This window comes from Conger conger, chromosome 15, assembly GCF_963514075.1.
Source record: "Conger conger chromosome 15, fConCon1.1, whole genome shotgun sequence".
Lineage (NCBI taxonomy): Eukaryota > Metazoa > Chordata > Actinopteri > Anguilliformes > Congridae > Conger > Conger conger.
In genome coordinates this window covers 9,994,326-10,013,230 of record NC_083774.1, presented here as the reverse complement: position 1 = coordinate 10,013,230, position 18,905 = coordinate 9,994,326, and the positions used below count along the sequence as shown (strand labels likewise).

The 18,905-nt window shown below is 42.2% G+C and overlaps 1 protein-coding gene across 1 annotated transcript in view; it reads left to right on the top strand.

Annotated features, from left to right (window-relative positions):
• Positions 1 to 4,608, top strand: part of rpgrip1l (RPGRIP1 like) — a 62,050-nt gene extending 57,442 nt beyond the window's left edge. The window contains exons 25-26 of the mRNA XM_061221886.1: positions 366 to 499; positions 3,273 to 4,608. Coding sequence (XP_061077870.1) covers positions 366 to 499; positions 3,273 to 3,397 — 259 coding nt within the window. The 3' untranslated portion in view covers positions 3,398 to 4,608. The remainder of the gene's footprint in view (positions 1 to 365; positions 500 to 3,272) is intronic.
• Positions 4,609 to 18,905: the final 14,297 nt, after the last annotated feature.

Here is an 18,905-nt window from a genome sequence, read left to right as displayed (position 1 = left end):
GAGGAACAGGTTCCCAGCACTGGGCATGAGGGCCCATTCGTAGGCCCTTCGTGAGCAAAAAATGGGCTCACAAGTCATGCCCATTAATGAATCACGCCCATTCATCAGTATCATAACATGTATTTATAACATTGTTGTTACATTTTACGGTCAAAAAAACATTGTGAACAGGTCACCCCACCACTTTTACACATGTTTAAAGCCAAAGGTGTAGGAACCTGGTGCCTACTCATCAGATAACAAACTCCACATTAAATCTTACCAGTACAATGTGTCCTGAAGCCTGCCTTGCCTTTGAAGCGCATAGGAAGCTGTATCATAAGGGAGTGTGCAGAGTAACGTTAGCGCTGTGGTTGTGTCGGCAGCATAAAGTTCACAGTGGTGAGCGACCCCCCGGAGGAGGAGCAGGATCTGGAGTGTGAGGACGTGGGGGTGGCGTTCCTGAGGGTTCCCCAAATCCTGGAGCAGCAGCAGGACCTTATAGACATCAACCTGGACAGTGAGTATCTGCACGTACACGGACATTAGCACAGTACTGCAGTGGCTTTACATTGTATATGCACGGCCATTAGCACAGTACTGTAATGCTATACATCACTCTATGGCGTAGAGATGCGGTCATTAGCATGTTACCGCATTGCTATAGATAGCTCTATGTCATAGATACGCGGTCATTAGCATGTTACCGCATTGCTATACATCACACTACGTTGTAGATACACTGTCACTAGCATGTTACCGTATTGCTAAACATCACACTACGTCGTAGATACACAGTCACTAGCATAATACAGTAGTGCTATACATCACTCTACGTCATAGATACACGTCATTAGCATCTTTGCATATTGCTATGCATCGCTCCACGTTGTCGATACACGGTCACTAGCATGTTACCGTATTGCTAAACATCACACTACGTCGTAGATACACGGTCACTAGCATAGTACAGTAGTGCTATACATCACTCTACGTCATAGATACACGTCATTAGCATCTTTGCATATTGCTATGCATGGCTCCACGTTGTCGATACACGGTCACTAGCATGTTACCGTATTGCTATACATAGCTCTACGTCGTAGATACATGGTCATTAGCATAGTACCACAGTGCTATACATCGCTCTACGTCGTAGATACACATCATTAGCATCTTAGCATATTGCTATGCATCGCTCTACGTCATAGATACATGGTCACTAGCATGTTACCGTTAACATATTTTGCGATAAATCACTATGTGAAGTAAAGATTTAAAATGAGCTGCAACAGAGAGATGCAAAATCTGTTTTTCTAAGCAACATCCTTACAGTCCAGTGGGGATTTCAAGGTTGAAGGAAAGCTGGTCCCAATGCACCCAAATATTGCATGTGAGGAGTTGTCATACTTTTCAGACAAATTGATTTAGTACTTGAGGGAGAAATGAACAATGGTAGAAAGCAGCCCTTGTGATGCGTCTGATGTGTTGAGATATGTGTCATATTACACTTCCAGTGCTTACTTTGTTGTGTACACGATCATGGCTCACCCTCCTCTGCCTGCTGACAGCTCAGCCTTTGTTGAGAGAGCTCAAACCAGGACATCATTTATTGAATGGAGAATGGCAGGTACTGCATCTGAGCCAGGCAAAGTGTCTGCACTAGTGCTTCACAATAAAATAATGATAACCATAATAATACAAATCATAAAAAAATAAGATTCGGTCGTGTTTAAAAGCCCCCATACTTTCATGTTTATTAATTCAACGCTGTGTTGGTTGTATAACGGGACAGTTGTTTCTGAAAATTGCAGTATTGGTCTAAGTGGAATGTGATGTTGGATCAGGGATGGCTTGAAAGGAAAGGTGGATGTGCTGAAAGTGCTCGCTGGGAGAAAGGAGAGGTGTGAATGTATGTACGACCACTCCGAGGTGTTTTAACGCTTCTTAGGAGGGAGCTCTTGTTTGTTCCCTCGTCAGGACGAAACATCAGACAAATCTCGGGGATGTTGGATTCCTCATCGGAGACGCTTTAATCCGTCCCTCCGGAGGATTCCTCCCACCTCACCTGCCACTGCGTTTGAAAAACACGCGTTACACGCCATCTGCGTGTGCAGTCGCACGGCTTACACGTGTGCGCGTTTAATGGTGCAAAATGAGAGGGAAAATAATTACGATCCGAACGGGAAGCGGTGACAGAACGCCGTGAATGGTGCACTCATAACTCATTACGCTGCCACCCCTCAGTGTGGTCTTAATAGTGCTTAATAACTCTGCCCGTTCCTGATGCTCATGTTTCTGCGTACGTGTGTTCTTCTCCTTCTCCCTCCCTCCTCCGGGAGATCACAGCTGTCATTTGCTCCCTTTATTCTCTCGGTTTGTGTGCTCTGGAAGCATTTATTCCTGTGTCAATGTAAATGAGCAGGTCTGGAGTGTGGCTTTTCACCTCCGAGCAGCTCTCCCTGTGTGCTGCAGTGTATGTCTGACTGAACTGTGTCTCTGTTCTGCTGTAGTGCAGTGTATGTCTGACTGAACTGTGTCTCTGTTCTGCTGTAGTGCAGTGTATGTCTGACTGAACTGTGTCTCTGTTCTGCTGTAGTGCAGTGTATGTCTGACTGAACTGTGTCTCTGTTCTGCTGTAGTGCAGTGTATGTCTGACTGAACTGTGTCTCTGTTCTGCTGTAGTGCAGTGTATGTCTGACTGAACTGTGTCTCTGTTCTGCTGTAGTGCAGTGTATGTCTGACTGAACTGTGTCTCTGTTCTGCTGTAGTGCAGTGTATGTCTGACTGAACTGTGTCTCTGTTCTGCTGTAGTGCAGTGTATGTCTGACTGAACTGACTGGCTCACTGCGCTGTAGTGCAGTGTATGTCTGACTGAACTGACTGGCTCTGTTCTGCTGTAATGTAATGGTCTGGATGAACTGACTGGTTCTGTTCTGCTGTATGTAGTGTAATGTAATGGTCTGGATGAACTGACTGGTTCTGTTCTGCTGTATGTAGTGTAATGTAATGGTCTGGATGAACTGACTGGTTCTGTTCTGCTGTATGTAGTGTAGTGTAATGGTCTGGATGAACTGACTGGTCCTGTTCTGCTGTATGTAGTGTAGTGTAATGGTCTGGATGAACTGACTGGTCCTGTTCTGCTGTAATGTAATGGTCTGGATGAACTGACTGGTTCTGTTCTGCTGTATGTAGTGTAGTGTAATGGTCTGGATGAACTGACTGGTTCTGTTCTGCTGTATGTAGTGTAATGTAATGGTCTGGATGAACTGACTGGTTCTGTTCTGCTGCAGTTATGGACGTGCTGGACAGCAGGGTGGTTCTGGGAAGCCTGAAGGTAACCGTGGAGGCACTGCAGGCGCTGAAGTGCATCATGGGAGAGTCTCCACTCACAGTCCAACCTCTTTCTCCGCCTTAACACCCCAAGCACAAGTCACCCTTTTCACCGCTGCGCATTTACATATTTATTTTTGTCTTTTACAGTCGTACGGTTTTGTGTGCCTTTTTAATCTTGTGCAGTTTCTTGTGGGCAAACCACCAAAGAGACGCGATTGGCCCATCTGCTTCTTATGAGTGTCAACAATGCACTTGATTAGCGTAGCGCAGCTGGGATTCGATACACCTTATTTGTGTAATGCGTCGTGTGAATATGCGTTCATTTTTAATAAAATAACTCTTTTCACCGAGCCAGCTCAGGATTTAAGCTCCAGCATACAGTTTGGAAAATAAAGTTTGGTGTTATCCCTAATCACTCCAGTAACTGAAAAGCCAGTTAAGCCTCATTAGGAGTTCTTGGCTATGACGATTTTATTGGAAGTGGGAGATGAAAATTGCCTGGATTAATGTGTTAATCCGCCTCTTTAAAATGCTAATGTCCATTTTATGCCCATTAAATCTCAGCATGCTTTTTCTTTGATGCGTGCAATTTCTATCAATTAAACACGGAGCAGTGAAACGAGCACAGCACAGATTAATTCTGCTGCTTCCAGTGCCCATTCTCTGGGTTCAAATTTGCCTTGAATGGGGAGAGGGGGAAATCATGCTAATATTCTCAACTGTTCTGCAAAATGTGAATTATCAGCGCGACTGTACGGCTGAAGCCTTAAATAAATGTTTTACTAAACAAACGAAATTAGTCTGTAGCTCCAACTTTGTTTTTGCAACCAAGCAACCAACCCCCATCAGACATCAAGCTTCTTAAAAAACACTGATTAAAACTGTTAAATGAAGAGCTAAGGGTTAAGCTTTGGGGCATTGTGAAATGTGTATTAGATTATTCTGTTATTTGTTTTTCTCTTTTGGAGTCTTTAGGAAATGGTCTGCGTGAGTGTTTAGTTGATTTTGTTCTACAGAGAATGTTCTCCTGTTAACTTTTTAGTGTACAGTGGTAATGTTTTGATAATACTTTGAATACAGATGGTACTGTAACTGCCTAGTAAGTTTCTGATAACTGTATTATACATACATTATATTCTTGATGGTTAGAGAGAGAGAGAGAACTTTGTAAATCAGCACTGTATTTTTCAGAGGTGTGATATAGATAGCAATGCTTTATTGTACATTAATAATTTCTCTGTTTTAATGTATAAGTCTATTTTATCATTTAGCTCCACCATGTTGTGTATTTGTGAAAAGAATTCCAATGTATTTTATATATTCATTTATTTATTAAATCAAATCTAAGGTGTGTGTGTTCAGAAACATTTCTTATTTGAAATTATACAATTTATTTGCCTCTTTTAAGCACAATACATGTAAACTTCAGTCAGCCATTATATTTTGTCTAGGGAACTGACATTTTCAATGTTGTATGTCCCATAAGGCTTGTGTACATGTCGGTGCAGCATTCACAGGTTACCGAGCCACCAGGATTGGTTCCAGGCTGAGCACAGAGCAGGTCTACCATTGGACAGAGAGGATGCCTCTTGTTTTGGGTGGAATTTCTCACCCTCAAGAGTGGTTCATTGTGTGCTTATGCACCGTTAACAGGACAGGAAGTGACATTGTGGATCTTATGGCCATACCTCAAATTCCTTGTGGTTGACCATGAGCTACTGCCACATTCTCCACCCTGGGGCACATTGTTTTGAGAGACACATTTTAAACAATTTAAATAAAACCATGTTTATTGTACAGACTATTTTTAATGTAGACTGAGTTTTTTTATGTAACTAGTTTACTGAAGGCTAATTCCAGCCTGTGTGCCCAGCCAAGACCACTAACACTATTCTAGAGAAAAATCTAAAGAAAGCTCCAATACTAGTGCCTCGCAGTCTAAATTCATGTACCGGACTGTTCCATTATTTAGCGTATTATACTCTAAATGATGTTCATCATAATGTGGTAAATTTTCTCTGTTTGCAAACATTTCCTCTTCCGTATATAAGCATATGTAAAGCCTTCTCTGGGATGAGTAATTTATTAAAATCTACCTAATTTTCCGTGATGTATTAAATCTCTGCTTCAGTAATCATAGCCCATTTCATTTAGCAAATTAGGCACCCACTACTTTGTGTGATTAAAGTCCTGGAAAATGAGGCCTGCGCTTGTATTAGCGAACATTCAAAGCCTGCTAATGGCCAGGAGATGGAATAGATTATGAGACAATTCATTACATTTCAGCAGCAAAAGAGCAGAATATCTGCACAGCGTCAGAACCATCTGTGTTCTAATGGCCTTGGTAATGGGCCACCATCTTGGGGAGGCTCTCAAATGACATCCATGCAATATTAGTCTGTTGATGTAAAGTGGCAGTCTGTTGGAAAAATGTGGCATTGTCACAGCAAGGGGACTGGAAAACAATGCTGGAGAATGAGGAGTTATTCTGTGGGGACCGTGTGTGACCGTTCCCAGTGAAGACCAGCACCCAGCTCCCTGATCCTCCAGCCAAGCACTCTCTCCCCCGTGAGGACCATCACCCTGTTCCTCCAGCCAAGCACTCCATCCCCCGTGAGGACCATCACCCTGATCCTCCAGCCAAGCACTCCATCCCCCGTGAGGACCATCACCCTGATCCTCCAGCCAAGCACTCCATCCCCCGTGAGGACCATCACCCTGATCCTCCAGCCAAGCACTCCCTCCCCCGTGAGGACCATCACCCTGTTCCTCCAGCCAAGCACTCCATCCCCAGTGAGGACCATCACCCTGTTCCTCCAGCCAAACACTCCATCCCCAGTGAGGACCATCACCCTGTTCCTCCAGCCAAGCACTCCATCCCCAGTGAGGACCATCACCCTGATCCTCCAGCCAAGCACTCCATCCCCCGTGAGGACCATCACCCAGTACTCTGATCCTCCAGCCAAGCACTTGCCTTGTCATGCATTGGCCCCATGCAGTCATCTACGAAGGCCAACCACACCTGAGTGTGTGAGTGTTGCTTTACTTCAGCTGCCTGGATGTTCGCGTCAGTCTTCTCAGGCTGGGTTCGGCTGTGTAGCTGCAGACAAACATCAATGGGGAAGAATGCCGTGGGTCTATGTCCCAACCTCCCCTGATCTTCTGTCCATTTGCAGTACACAAACCTACGAGAGTGGGTTCCCAGCCATGTTCTTTGCGCATTTAGGATCTGATGCCTGAGAGCTGTTGCTCTATTCTAAACTCGCATTTGCCGCACTACAAATGGACTTCAGAGATCTGCCACATCCTAGTTGTTGTGATTCTGAATGGCCTGGAATCCCAGGATCGCCTCTCAACCCAAGCCTGTGCTGGGCCTTCAGAGATGTTTCCACTGACATCTGGAGAAGGGAGAGTCTGAAGGTACCTGCCATGCAGGAGGGCCTCTCCATCCCGCTATAGCTGTGGCTTGTGTGCAGTGGAGGATTGTGGGATACAGATGTGCTCATTACTGATTGGGTTGAGGCGTCTGTGGCAGGAGCTGGGGTCCCTCTCCTCTCCCTCTCCTCTCCTCTCTCCTCTCTCTCCTCTCTCTCCTCTCTCTCTCCTCTCTCCTCTCTCTCTCCTCCATCTCTCTCTCCTCTCTCTCTCCTCTCTCTCTCCTCCCTCTCTCCTCTCTCTCTCCCTCTCTCCTCCCTCTCTCCTCTCTCTCCTCCCTCTCTCTCTCCTCTCTATTCTCTCTCTCCTCCCTCTCTCCTCTCTCTCTCTCTCTCTCTCTCTCTCTCTCTCTCTCTCTCTCTCTCTCTCTCTCTCCTCCCGAGGTGAGGATGGGGCGGCTGTCACTCCACACAGCTGGCAGAGCCGCACTCTGCTCCAGCGACTCCGCCGACACCGCGCGGGACCAGCCACTATTTATACCGTGTCACACTTAATATACTTTATCATTTGTTATGGAGCTCTGCCGCGGAGCCACATTCAAATGAAAACGGGGACTCCCCACTGCCAGAGAGGGGGAAAAGAGACAAATGAGCAATGCAAACTAGATCACCATTTTATTAGGAGTGTTTTTAGCTGTCCCACACACGCACCTACACACACACTGAAAGAAAAGGATAAAGGCATTACATATGCCCCCTGGCATGTCCATATAATGAGACAAGACCACACTATAGAGTGTGCTTTAGTCTGCCCCAGTAGATCTCTGTTGAAGCCACACAAACTATACCGGGACACACACAGTCAGGTCAGGAGAAAGGCCTCTCCCCACGTCTGCTCAGAAAATGCTGCACTTAAACTTTTTGTGCCTTTGATAAATGGAATTATTAGTCCAAATGGTACCCCTATTAAACGTAAAAGGATTTCTGCATGCGTTGGACACTAAAATTTGAGTGGCCCATTTGATAATGGCCTTGCAATAAAAGAAGAGGGAAATGGGAATCTGAACCTTATCTCTGGGCTGCCGAGGCGATAACGCAAATCCTGCTTAACGCCTGGCCGCTTATTTGTGCTCACGCTTCCATTGTGTTCCCTGCTTATTTGAAACAAAGAGAAAAGCATTATACACATCCCCTGAAAGTGTTATAACACCAGCGTCCATTTATTCCATATGTGCAAACACCAGATCTGAAACACACACACCAAGACCGGTTTAATCTTCAAATACATGGGAATCAGTGCATTTCTTCATTTCTTTTGCAATTTTGCCTTTGCCTTTCAGGAATATTTCAGTTGCAGTATTGAATGCACGTAATTCTGAGTACAGAAATTGTTCAGCTCATGTGTGCACTTCACAGTAAAGGATATCAGCAGCAGGAGTTTGTGGACCTTTTCGGTAGTGGTTTGGATTCATGCTGTTTATTTCCGTCTAAATGAATTAGGCATCAGATGTATGAATAGGGTATGAAGGTGGCTGTATTCAAAATCTATTAAAACCAAAGGGAAATGAGGGAGGACTGCTCGTATTGTGACTTCAGATGAATTATTAAAACACTGGCTTTTGTATTCATTGACCTCTCACAAGTGTACAAATTATTTAAGGGGCTGTCTGAGTAATATATTTTGAGTGAAGTCATGTGCTGCCATCTACTTCCGAAAAATCTGTGCCCTAAAAACGGACACAGGGCTGAATTATCTGTGATGTGGCATGCATCCGTGAAGTCTCGCCGGGTGTTCTTGCTTAGGGGCGAATGTCTCCGCAGCTGTTCAGCAGTTCTGTTGAAGTTGATGCTCGTGATGTCGAACTGATCTGGAAGCAAACAAACGGAGCTGGGGAAAGCTGGGGCGGGACACGTAGGGGCGAGTGTGTGTGTGAGTGACGAGTGTTCGGAGGGGCTCAGCGTCTTGGAGGAGTGCAGAAGTGTTGTCCCCTAAAGCCAGCCTCTCCCGCAGCGTGCTAGAAGAGAGCTCGCTGCTCTCTCTCCGTCTGTTAGGCCAGGACTGAGAAAATGGCAGATATACTCTGCATCCAGCCACAAGAAAGGCTGTTCGGCCAGAGCCAAGTTTCAACTGTACAATTACGGTTTAAGTGACTACAGGATCTTAGACGATTAACACTATCCTGGTTTATTCACAGTGCTTATTTTTCTGCTGTGTTACTATTTAAAGACATTTAATAGACGGCAGATTATAGCATTGCTGTTCACAACTATGAAGTCATTACTTTAAATATATTTGTTATTGCATTTGGGTTAAAATGTCACATTTGCATATATCAGTTACAGATTATCTAAATGTAATTTGATAGCTGCTTTTATATTATAAGACAATGCACATCCAAATGAGGAATTTTGAACTGTTCTACAAAAAAACAGCAGCAGTGAAAACTGCCAAATGTATTTTTTTCACAGAAAAAGTTAAACCTTGCCCATATATTTCTTGAGCCACCCAAGGCCAGACTACCCAAGACATTCACTCAGACAATTCTTCAACAAAAAACAAAATGAGACAAACATAATTTTCTCATGTGAATCATAGCTATGTAGTACCTTTATCCAAAATATTAATACACATATATAAATTCAGATTCATAATGACATCTATTACTGAATAAAAAAAGAAAACGTATGTTTTGTAGTAAAAATTAATTGTGTAGACTGAATACAGCTTCTCAGGACTACAGTAGTAGGAAAACAGTTATAACACTGATTTTATTGATGAATGAATTGATTTAAAATTTACTGAAGAGGCTTTATAATAGTGTGCTGGTGATGGCCGGTCATTTCTGACCCTGTGAACACGAGGTGTACACATAATATGAAGATTACACAAAAGGGTTCAACCAAAGCAGCTCTCCAACTATTGGCAATACAGTTATCTTTGAAGTTGCCCAAGGAATTGCTAGTCAGCAAGAAGAAATGCATTGTATAGTAGAGGCAAGATATAAATCTAACTACTAAGTGAAGCGCTTCTTTTTATTATTGCAGTGAGGTGGTAAGGGTATTCCAGAGGTGACTTCAGTACTCCCAGGTTTACCACCTCTTGCCAGCCTAGAGCTGCCAGGTAAAGCACTGTACTGTACTTGTACTGAGAGCCAGAACACACTAGCCCACCTTTAGGGTTCTGCTTATTAGATGACACATTTCGAATTTCCAGTTCTGTACTATCAAAAATCTACGTTCCTTGCTAGAAACAGCAACACTAGCCTTACAATTTATCAAACGGTATAAAACATGTGGAAATACTATACACATCAGTCCCAATCGTCCACTTTCTCTCTTTCAACTGTCATGTGTTGACCTTTCCTATCCTGGTCTATCTCTGCAGTGAGCTTGCCGCGGGATGCTAGCTGGGACGGGCCTGGCGGTGGACTGTATTGCCATGTTGTTGTTCTGTGGCCCTGTATCAGAATGCCATATGGTTCTCACTCGGTCACACAGCTGTGGATATCTCCTGCCAGGGCGCAGTCACAGAGAGGCCATCTCAGCACATCATAAACCCCCTCTGCTGGCCCCGAAAACAGGCCGCTCGCAGTAAACGTGTGGAAACGAAACCCAGGCCACGGCGATCCTGGATCCGTGTCAGCCATCCTCCAGCCTCCAGCTCGGTTCCTGACGTCTGTAAACTTGAGAAACACAAATGGGTTTCATTACAGATGGGAGATGTTTACATACGAATAGGTCCACAGTCTTAGGGGAGACAGTATCTTTCAGCTTTGTGTATGAGCTGAAAGTGTACAGGATGCGTGCACATGCCTCTTCTGTGAGAACACTGCACACAATGGTGGCACATTTAATGGTAGGAACTGACATGACATTATATTGAGCAGCCTGTTCGGCAAATAGATAGTACATTGTTAACAGTATTTCATCTTTATTCTATAAGGGTATTGCTCATGTCACTCCCGGTGATCCAGAGTGACTTGAGACTGACAGTATAACAGCCACAGTTCCTAAATAATGATTATAATAAGGGTGTGCCCATAGGAGAGAGGGGTGTTGGAGCACCGTGCTTTGATCATGGGAACAGTAATTGGGATCATTAAGACCTCACACTGGGCTGTGGGTGTAATTGGCTTTTGCTGAATCAGAACGGAGTGGCATGCGTGTGTTTGTGACAGCCTCCACGCCTATGCCTGTGTGGTGCAGCCACACTCACTGGCATGGGGTCCTGGCTCTGGCTATCTAATTGTTACAGCATTTGGTGTCGCTGCTTTTTTATTTCTTTAACAAGAATGCACTTTACAGGCACGGACAACCAGGCTTGGGTAACTAGCTCTTTATACAACAGAGATGTTCAGAAGTTCTGTCCAAGCTGATGCCTGTGCAAACAGTGGAGAAAGCCTGCCCCCTGCTGTACAATTACAGATTTATTTTGTTCTTGGAAAATTAAACTTAGACAATGAGGTTTGTTTGGGCGTACACATATTCATGTTTATGTTTTGCTCAGAGTCTTTTTTTTCTTCCTTTCTTGTACTAGTGGTGGTTATATTTACAGTTGTAATGATTTTTTTTATATGGCTATGTTAATTATGGCTGTAAAATATGGGCACGGGAACATTTAAAATTGGAGATGTTACATTTTTGGTATTGATCAAGATGATAACTTCAATTGACTGAGATAATGAAGTATATACGATGGGCTCACCTTCTAGGACTTTTGGTGATTACTTGGTTGTTCATTTTTTTATCTGTTTTTTTTTTTTTTTTTTTCCCTAATGCTTCTTTTACGAATAGTATGAGTTTTCTTCTAATTATAATTCCATTTTTTTGTTTGGTACAACCATCACCTCTTGTGTAAATGTGCCTGTGATAACTGAGAATGTTTATTTAACCAGAACCTTCCTCGTATATTATCCTGGCAGTTTAACAACAGTGTCCATTGATGTTGAATAAATGCATTTAAATGTGAGGAAATGAATGGCATGTGTTTTGGGTGTGTGTCACACATTCTCCGCGTGTTTTCGGGTAAGGAGGAGAGTTGAGTGGATGTGGTGGCAGCAGCCAGTCTGCTCTACTTGTCGAGTTTAATTTAATTCAATAATCCGGATCAATGAAATAAATCTCTTTTGGGACGCTCATTTTCTTGGTAAGAGAGATAATGTGGAATGAGGTTCACTGTGAAAAAATTAGGACATTATGGTTGATTGAGCTTTAACAAAAATGGAGAAATATTAATACTGAGATATTCTTTATATTTATAATTTCATTTTAATGAATGAATGCATCCATGTGGAAAACAATAAGAAAAAAATCAGTGTGTGAATTAATTAGCTGAAAGCATTTCCCTTCATTTCTATTCTGTGTTTTTTACATTATGTTTCAGAATAGCAGGAATTTCTGTCCGTACACATAAATTACTTTGAACAGAACATTATTTAAATAATTGGCAGGAGGATGTATTTAAAATGGTATTTAATTTTTTTCATATCTGCAAGATCTTTCTCCCTTGGTTCTTGGTCTTTTCTTTTTAAATAAAAGATTAAATATGTGTACAGTAAGTGAAAATTATGTTCATTCTAAAGCAAAAAGAAGTATTATTTCTAATGGCCATTTTCAGGGTTGAAATATACAGTAGTTTCCAGAATTATTGGCACCTCTGACTCACAATGCACAAAAAATAATTGAAAAAAAGAAACAATATAATTATTGAGATCATTGAAAATACTGTACTTCATTCATATTTTAATGTAAACACCAAAATCAAACATTGATTTTCTAAAAAATAGATTTAACTAAAATCATAGTTTCATATTTATTGGCACCTCTGGTTTAGTACTTGGTGCATCCACCTATGGCAAAGATAACAGCATGGAGCCTTTTCCTGTGATGCTTGACAAGGTTACAGAACACATTTGGTTGGATTTAGGGCTATTCCTCTATGCAGATCCTTGCGAGATCTTTCACGGTCTTGGGTTTGCAATTATCTACTGCTCTCTTCAGTTCAGCCCACAGGTTTCTGATTGGATCGAGGTCCGGCGTCTGAGATATGTCTGAGTGCAGAATATAGATTTTGTTGTATGATTTCGGTTATTCTTTCGTCTTGCTGGAAAGTCCAACTACAGTCAAGTCTCAGCGGTGGAGGCAACCTGTTTGTCAGCCAAAATTGCCTGATGAATCCATTATACAATTGATCTTAACCACAGCCCCTGGACCTCTGGAAATAAAAACAGCCCCAAAACATCACTGACTTACCACCATATTTCACAGTGGGTACGAGGTGCCACTCCTTCTATGCATCTTTGTGTTTATGCCAAACATACCAATGCTAACTCACCAAAACCTTCAATTTGGTTTCATCTGATCACAGCACCTTTTTTCAATCATAATTTAAATGATCAAATGAGACTAAATAATAATATTTTATTTTATTTTTTTGTGGCATCCGTCTCTTGGAATTGTCACATAATTGTTTATGTCTCATCAATGTCAGCTTCATACTTGGCCAAATCTCAAAGTAGGATGTATCCAACCTGTGAGGCAGACAGCAGAGTCAGGTTTTGAAAAGCGTCAGAACAGCTTTGCTGTCTGGAACCCCCTTTCCACAGATATTACCAGTGATCTTGTTAATTGAGGTAACACCTTTCACCTCTGTTACTGACCAGTGTAACTCTTGTTGCCATCGTATTATTCTGTGTCCAATAGGCCTATGTTTTCCGATGACATGACTTTGTCCAATAGACCTAGTAGTACTGTTTATACATTCCATTCAGTTATTTTTCGGTCACTTTCAATTGCGATGCTCATTGATGTTGCAGCAGAAAACCGATATTAGCTTTTGATATATGAAAGATATCTGTGTTGCTACATAATCAGCTGTGATGAGAGTAGATTATAAAAGTAGGCTTTGGGGAAATCACACTGCCAATGACAATCGCCTGCTGATCGTTGCCTTAGACTGCCCTCTGGCGTTCCCTATAATCTTCATTCAGTTTCTCCACCACTAATCTGCACCTGGATCTGACTATTAATTTAGTTTATTTTTTCATTTATTTAATTTATTTTATTAGTTATGCATACATCATCCTCTTGAGGAAGCTACTCAGTTGTGTTTCACATTAAAATGTAAAATAAATACACAGGCTGCCTCAACCCCCCCCTCACTGTTTCTGTAACAGTGGTGGCTGCACTAGGAAATGTTGAATGAGTCACCCTTGGACATCTGTTGTTAGGCCAGCTCTCCGAGGTAATTAAACTAATGGACTTTAAACTTATCTGCATATACATATGAGCACGTTCGAAAACGGAACAGGTCCCTGGCCAGCCGACTAATCAATTGTGCGAGTGCATCTGTTGATGAAATGTTGAGAAAGTGCAGAGATATACCTGCGGATCGATGTGTGGCAGCCGGGCTGAGTGACAGTCAGTGCTCCACCGGGACCCCAGGCTTCAGACGGGCCCACGGAGACCCAGGCGGTTCCTTCAACAAATACATCATCCAACGAGCACGCACACATATACGGGCATATATATGTATCATAGTCTACACACACTAATGCAAATATCACACGCAGGGTGCAAACATACAGTTCATCTGATCATGCAGACACTTCAGGAATTACACCTGACCCAAGGCAGGTGCGGTTGTGACATATCCCATTGAGATGCCATTCAGTGCCACTGTTTCAGGGTAAAGGAATACAGATCCGCAGGTACACTTAACTTCGACAATTTGCTGTAAACCTAACCTTTGACTCGCCCACCGTTCATACAGTACATTTCAACCCCGGTACTATTAGTGTTATATGAAATCAAGATCGATCAAAATTTTGTCATGGTCACCAGGTTTAGAGGTCAACGCAAGTATTTGGCTCTCAAAAAGGAGCATGCATGAGTGTAATTAATGCCGTACAGATCTCTGAATGCTGAGCATTCAGCAGCTATCTGAAACCCTGTCCTCGGAATGCTGGAGACTTCCCAGAATTCCACAGGAACTGGCATCTGTGAGAAAAATTCATTAGACATAAATATTTGCTTAAGTTATGGTGGAAGTGTGCTTAGCTGGCTGTTTTTAAATGGGTGTGTGAGGTCTGAGTGTCACAGCTCAGTCTGTCTCAGCTATATTAATGTTGCGTTGGCTGAACACCAGGACAGCTATATGACTAAATTACATTTATCTCAAAATGTATGCATAGAACAGTGTTTTAGAAAAGAAAGCAAAGGGTACATTACAACTATTAAATACTTATGTAGTGAGCTAATGTCATTGTAGTGTACTTTATATTGAAATATTGTTGATAAATCTTGATAATTTATGTCTGAGGAGTATAAATTTGGGACACAAATATTTATTGAACAACTTATGTTCTGGAGGAGGGAATTTGCAATGCACTGAAAGATATATGTGTCTCGCCATTGCTACAGTCATTTCGCTTTAAATAAACTGCATATCAGAGGATGTTTATATCATTTTATTTCAGCTGAGATAACCAGCTGATAATGTACACAGTACAGATGCCCAACCAATCTGTGAGTTCTCTGCTCCAATGACCTTTAGTCTGTGTAGGAGGTTCTTAATCATACTTTTAAAAGCAGGAAAAGTAAACATTCTTTCTTAAATGACCTATGTCCAAATGATTGGGAGTGGCACATTTCTTTGATTTAAGATAATTAAGACTTTGCTTTTGTCATGTGTTACTTACACAACACACTACTGTCCAGTGAATGAGAATGAGCTTGGTTCTAAAAGCTGAAGATGTGGCTTGTCTCTTTACCCACTGGTTAGAATCAGCTGCACAAGAAGCGTCTGACTGAAGAAGACAGCCAAGCTCAACTTTTTGGATCATTCCTCCTACAGAGCAATACTCATAAATTCAATTTCCAATCCTTTTATTAGTTTGGGTGTTATTAAATGAGAGTGCTTCATGCTAATATATTTCTGGGGCTGGGGAATGTGGCTGCTAGCTGTTATTCAAATCCAATAACATGCCTTGTATTTCGCGCGCAGCACTAATAAATGCCAGTGTGTGATGCATTTGCAGATGGCCCTCACAAATCTATCACAGCAGGCTACAACGCTCCTGGTGTCCTTCTGAGGAAAGCACCGGCTTCTCTCTCTCATCGCTGCCCATGCACAAGCCTCATTTCACAATATCTATTTATTTGTTTTAATTGTGTTTAACCGGGCAGGTCAAATGCGAACTGAATTGTTTTTTGTATAACTACCTGGGGATCTTTTAAGAGGGAATTTTAAGGAGACCAGGTTTAATGCCCCTGCTGTTTTGAAATGTACCATTGGACCTTTAAGGATAGTAGTCTGGACCTCAGTTTAACATCTGAGCCAAAGCACAGAGCCCCCATCACTGTGGTGGGACCTTGAATTATCCATTTGGTGTGCTCCGTATTGGCCCACCAAAACAAACTTAGTTTGCCCAGGTGGTCTCCCAAGTGCTAAACAAGCCCAACCCTGCTTGGCTTCAGCAGTTTGTCAATGATACTCATCCAGGTTTTACTGAAAAACAAAGAGGATTGATCAGAAAAGAGCTGGCTGGACTTATGGGACTGAACAGCTCTAATATTGAGCACAAAGGAAAACACCACACTTGTGGCTAATACTGAGCATAAACAATATCTGATTCTGACTACAGCTCAGAGCCAAGGACAACTGCCAATCACTGATACAGACACCAAGGAACCTACAAGCCCCGGCTCAATATGATAACCACTGTCCCGTCTTACACAGTAGACTTATCCCTGATATTTGTGAAATAATCTAAGGGTAAAGAGGAGTCCAATAATTACTGCTGTCTCTTCAACCATGGTGCACCCTCTGAGTTAGCTGGGGCCCCACATCAGGCTCTGCTACTTAGATGCATTTCGCCGATGTGCCGTTATTGATTGTACAAATGAGCACAGTCATTGCTGTCATTGGCCAGCAGTGAGAAGCTCAGCCATGTCCCCCCACACACTCCCTGACCTCTGTGCCCTGTTACGTAATGGCGCTCAGCTTCACGGCCAGTTTATAGTCCGGCATTACTCGACTGAAATCGCACAACGTTCATGAACTTTATTACGGCCCTACATAGACTGTGGTCATTGTCCTTAGCAAAAAGCATGAATGCGCTCCAGTCACCCAGAGTACAAACCAAATGTACACATCCATTGCATGTGACTGGTCACAGCGACACTCTGTCGCTGGACTATAAACTGGCCTTTACACAGAAGCTGCATCGGCAACCAAAGTCTTATTTCCTAGATTGCTACTGGTGCATCTCCCACAGCGGTGGAAGGTATCGAAATCCATCAGGAGCGTCTGTAATAGAAACCAACGTGTCAAAGAGGTGGCAGAAATAGCCAGTGTGATTGTGTTGCCCTCCTCAGCCACTGAAGGGCTGAAACATTAAGATGGCCTGCTTTCCCCCTGCTTTATCTCCACTGCCAGACAACTGATCATGCATAGGTGGTCGCATAAGAGGCTTAGCCGTCTCCAGAAATGGCCTTTCCCTCAACTATGAATACGTATATGTCATTATAAATATATTATGAATTCTATGCTTATGATCGGCCCAATGTATTTTTTATTAGTCCTATAAAATGGCAGGCGGTGAATGGAAGGGCCCAGCTCTGCCGCCCCACCGCCCACTCCCCCACGGCTGCGTACCCTCTCTCCCCTGCATTCGCCTTCCGTACTGGAGCTCGCTGACAATGGAAATTAATATGCGTTATATTCCTTCTCCTCTATTTACTCTGTGGGCTTTTTCTGGGCAACTTTATCAGTAGTAACATTATCAAGAGCTTTGACGAGAGCCTCTTCATCATATTCACATCTGTGCCTGCCCAGCACTTGTCACTGTCAATCACACAGCAATAATACACAGATGATTCTCTCATTTGGTTTAATAAAATCTCCGGGCTTATTTGCACAGCAGTCATTATAGCGCATAATTGCTGCATTGAGGTGTTAGGCGAGCTGTAGCCTGGGGATAAGAGAAGACTATTGCTATATGAAGGATTTGTTTTTTTGCCTTCTCCTCTCCCAAGTCGCTCATATTCCTGAAATGAATATTGCATTTGAATCTGGCTGCTGCTCTTCTTATGCAGCTTAACATTGTTATTACTTATTATCAGGACACCAAGTCATTCGTTCTTACTTTCTCATGTCTTTGCTGTCAAGGCAAATTTCATTGTGAGCTGCCATGTGCAATTTTTAACAGTCATTTAAACCAGATTCAGGATTTGAATTGGGCAGCTCAGGGTTTCCAAAGAAATGGACTGACATAAAATATAACAAGGGGGCATATTTCTCCCTGAGTTTAAATTTAAGAACCCGCTGCACAGCGGTAGTGTGTGTGTGTGTGTGTGTGTGTGTGTGTGCGTGTGAGCTTGAGTGTGTGCAAGCATGCATGTATGAGCACTTTTTTAAATATTGATAAGAGAAAGTTTCTGACACCTAGTCAGGTCGCACGAAATTTCAAATATACATACTATATTCCCATAAAATCTTCCATTATCTCAGATTTCTTTAGGGTAACACATTACTTTCACTGAAAAACTTTAGAAAATTATCTGACTCTTATCTTCATGTTTTTTTCAGACTTCATTAAATACCATGGATTCATTGTTATGCCAGGTAATGCACAACTTTCAAATCATTATAAAATTTCACTTTGTTTCAGACACATAGGTCCATGTCAGTAAAAAAACCTAAATATAATGAAGTACAAAACAAGGACAAACAATGCAGAGATATGTAAAAGCAAAAGATATGTAAACTATTAATACGTATATGTTTATAAATATATTAAATATATTTCAAAGCATTCCAGCCAGCTTTCTGCAGCAAGTCACAGCTGCTGTGACACTATGGTCAGTTTAAGTTTAAGGTAAAAATGACCTCTAGATCATAAGTTTCAAATTCCTACAGCATTGTATGAAAATAAAGGTCCTGGGTGCCACAATGCTAAATTTTAGGACCTAATATAACAAATAGACAAATAACCTTCAGATTGGAGGGTTAAACTAGATATCACTGAAGTGATGACATGAACACATCTGTGAGGTAATCTCTCGATAGAACTAGTTAGGCTATGCACATAGTCTTTAATATTTCCTAAGTTGTTTTTAATACAGAATGTCAAACTGGATTTGCTGACCAAATATATTGGTGTAATATCCAAAAGAGCATAGCTTGAGTCTCTAGTTTTCATGAACCATATGCCA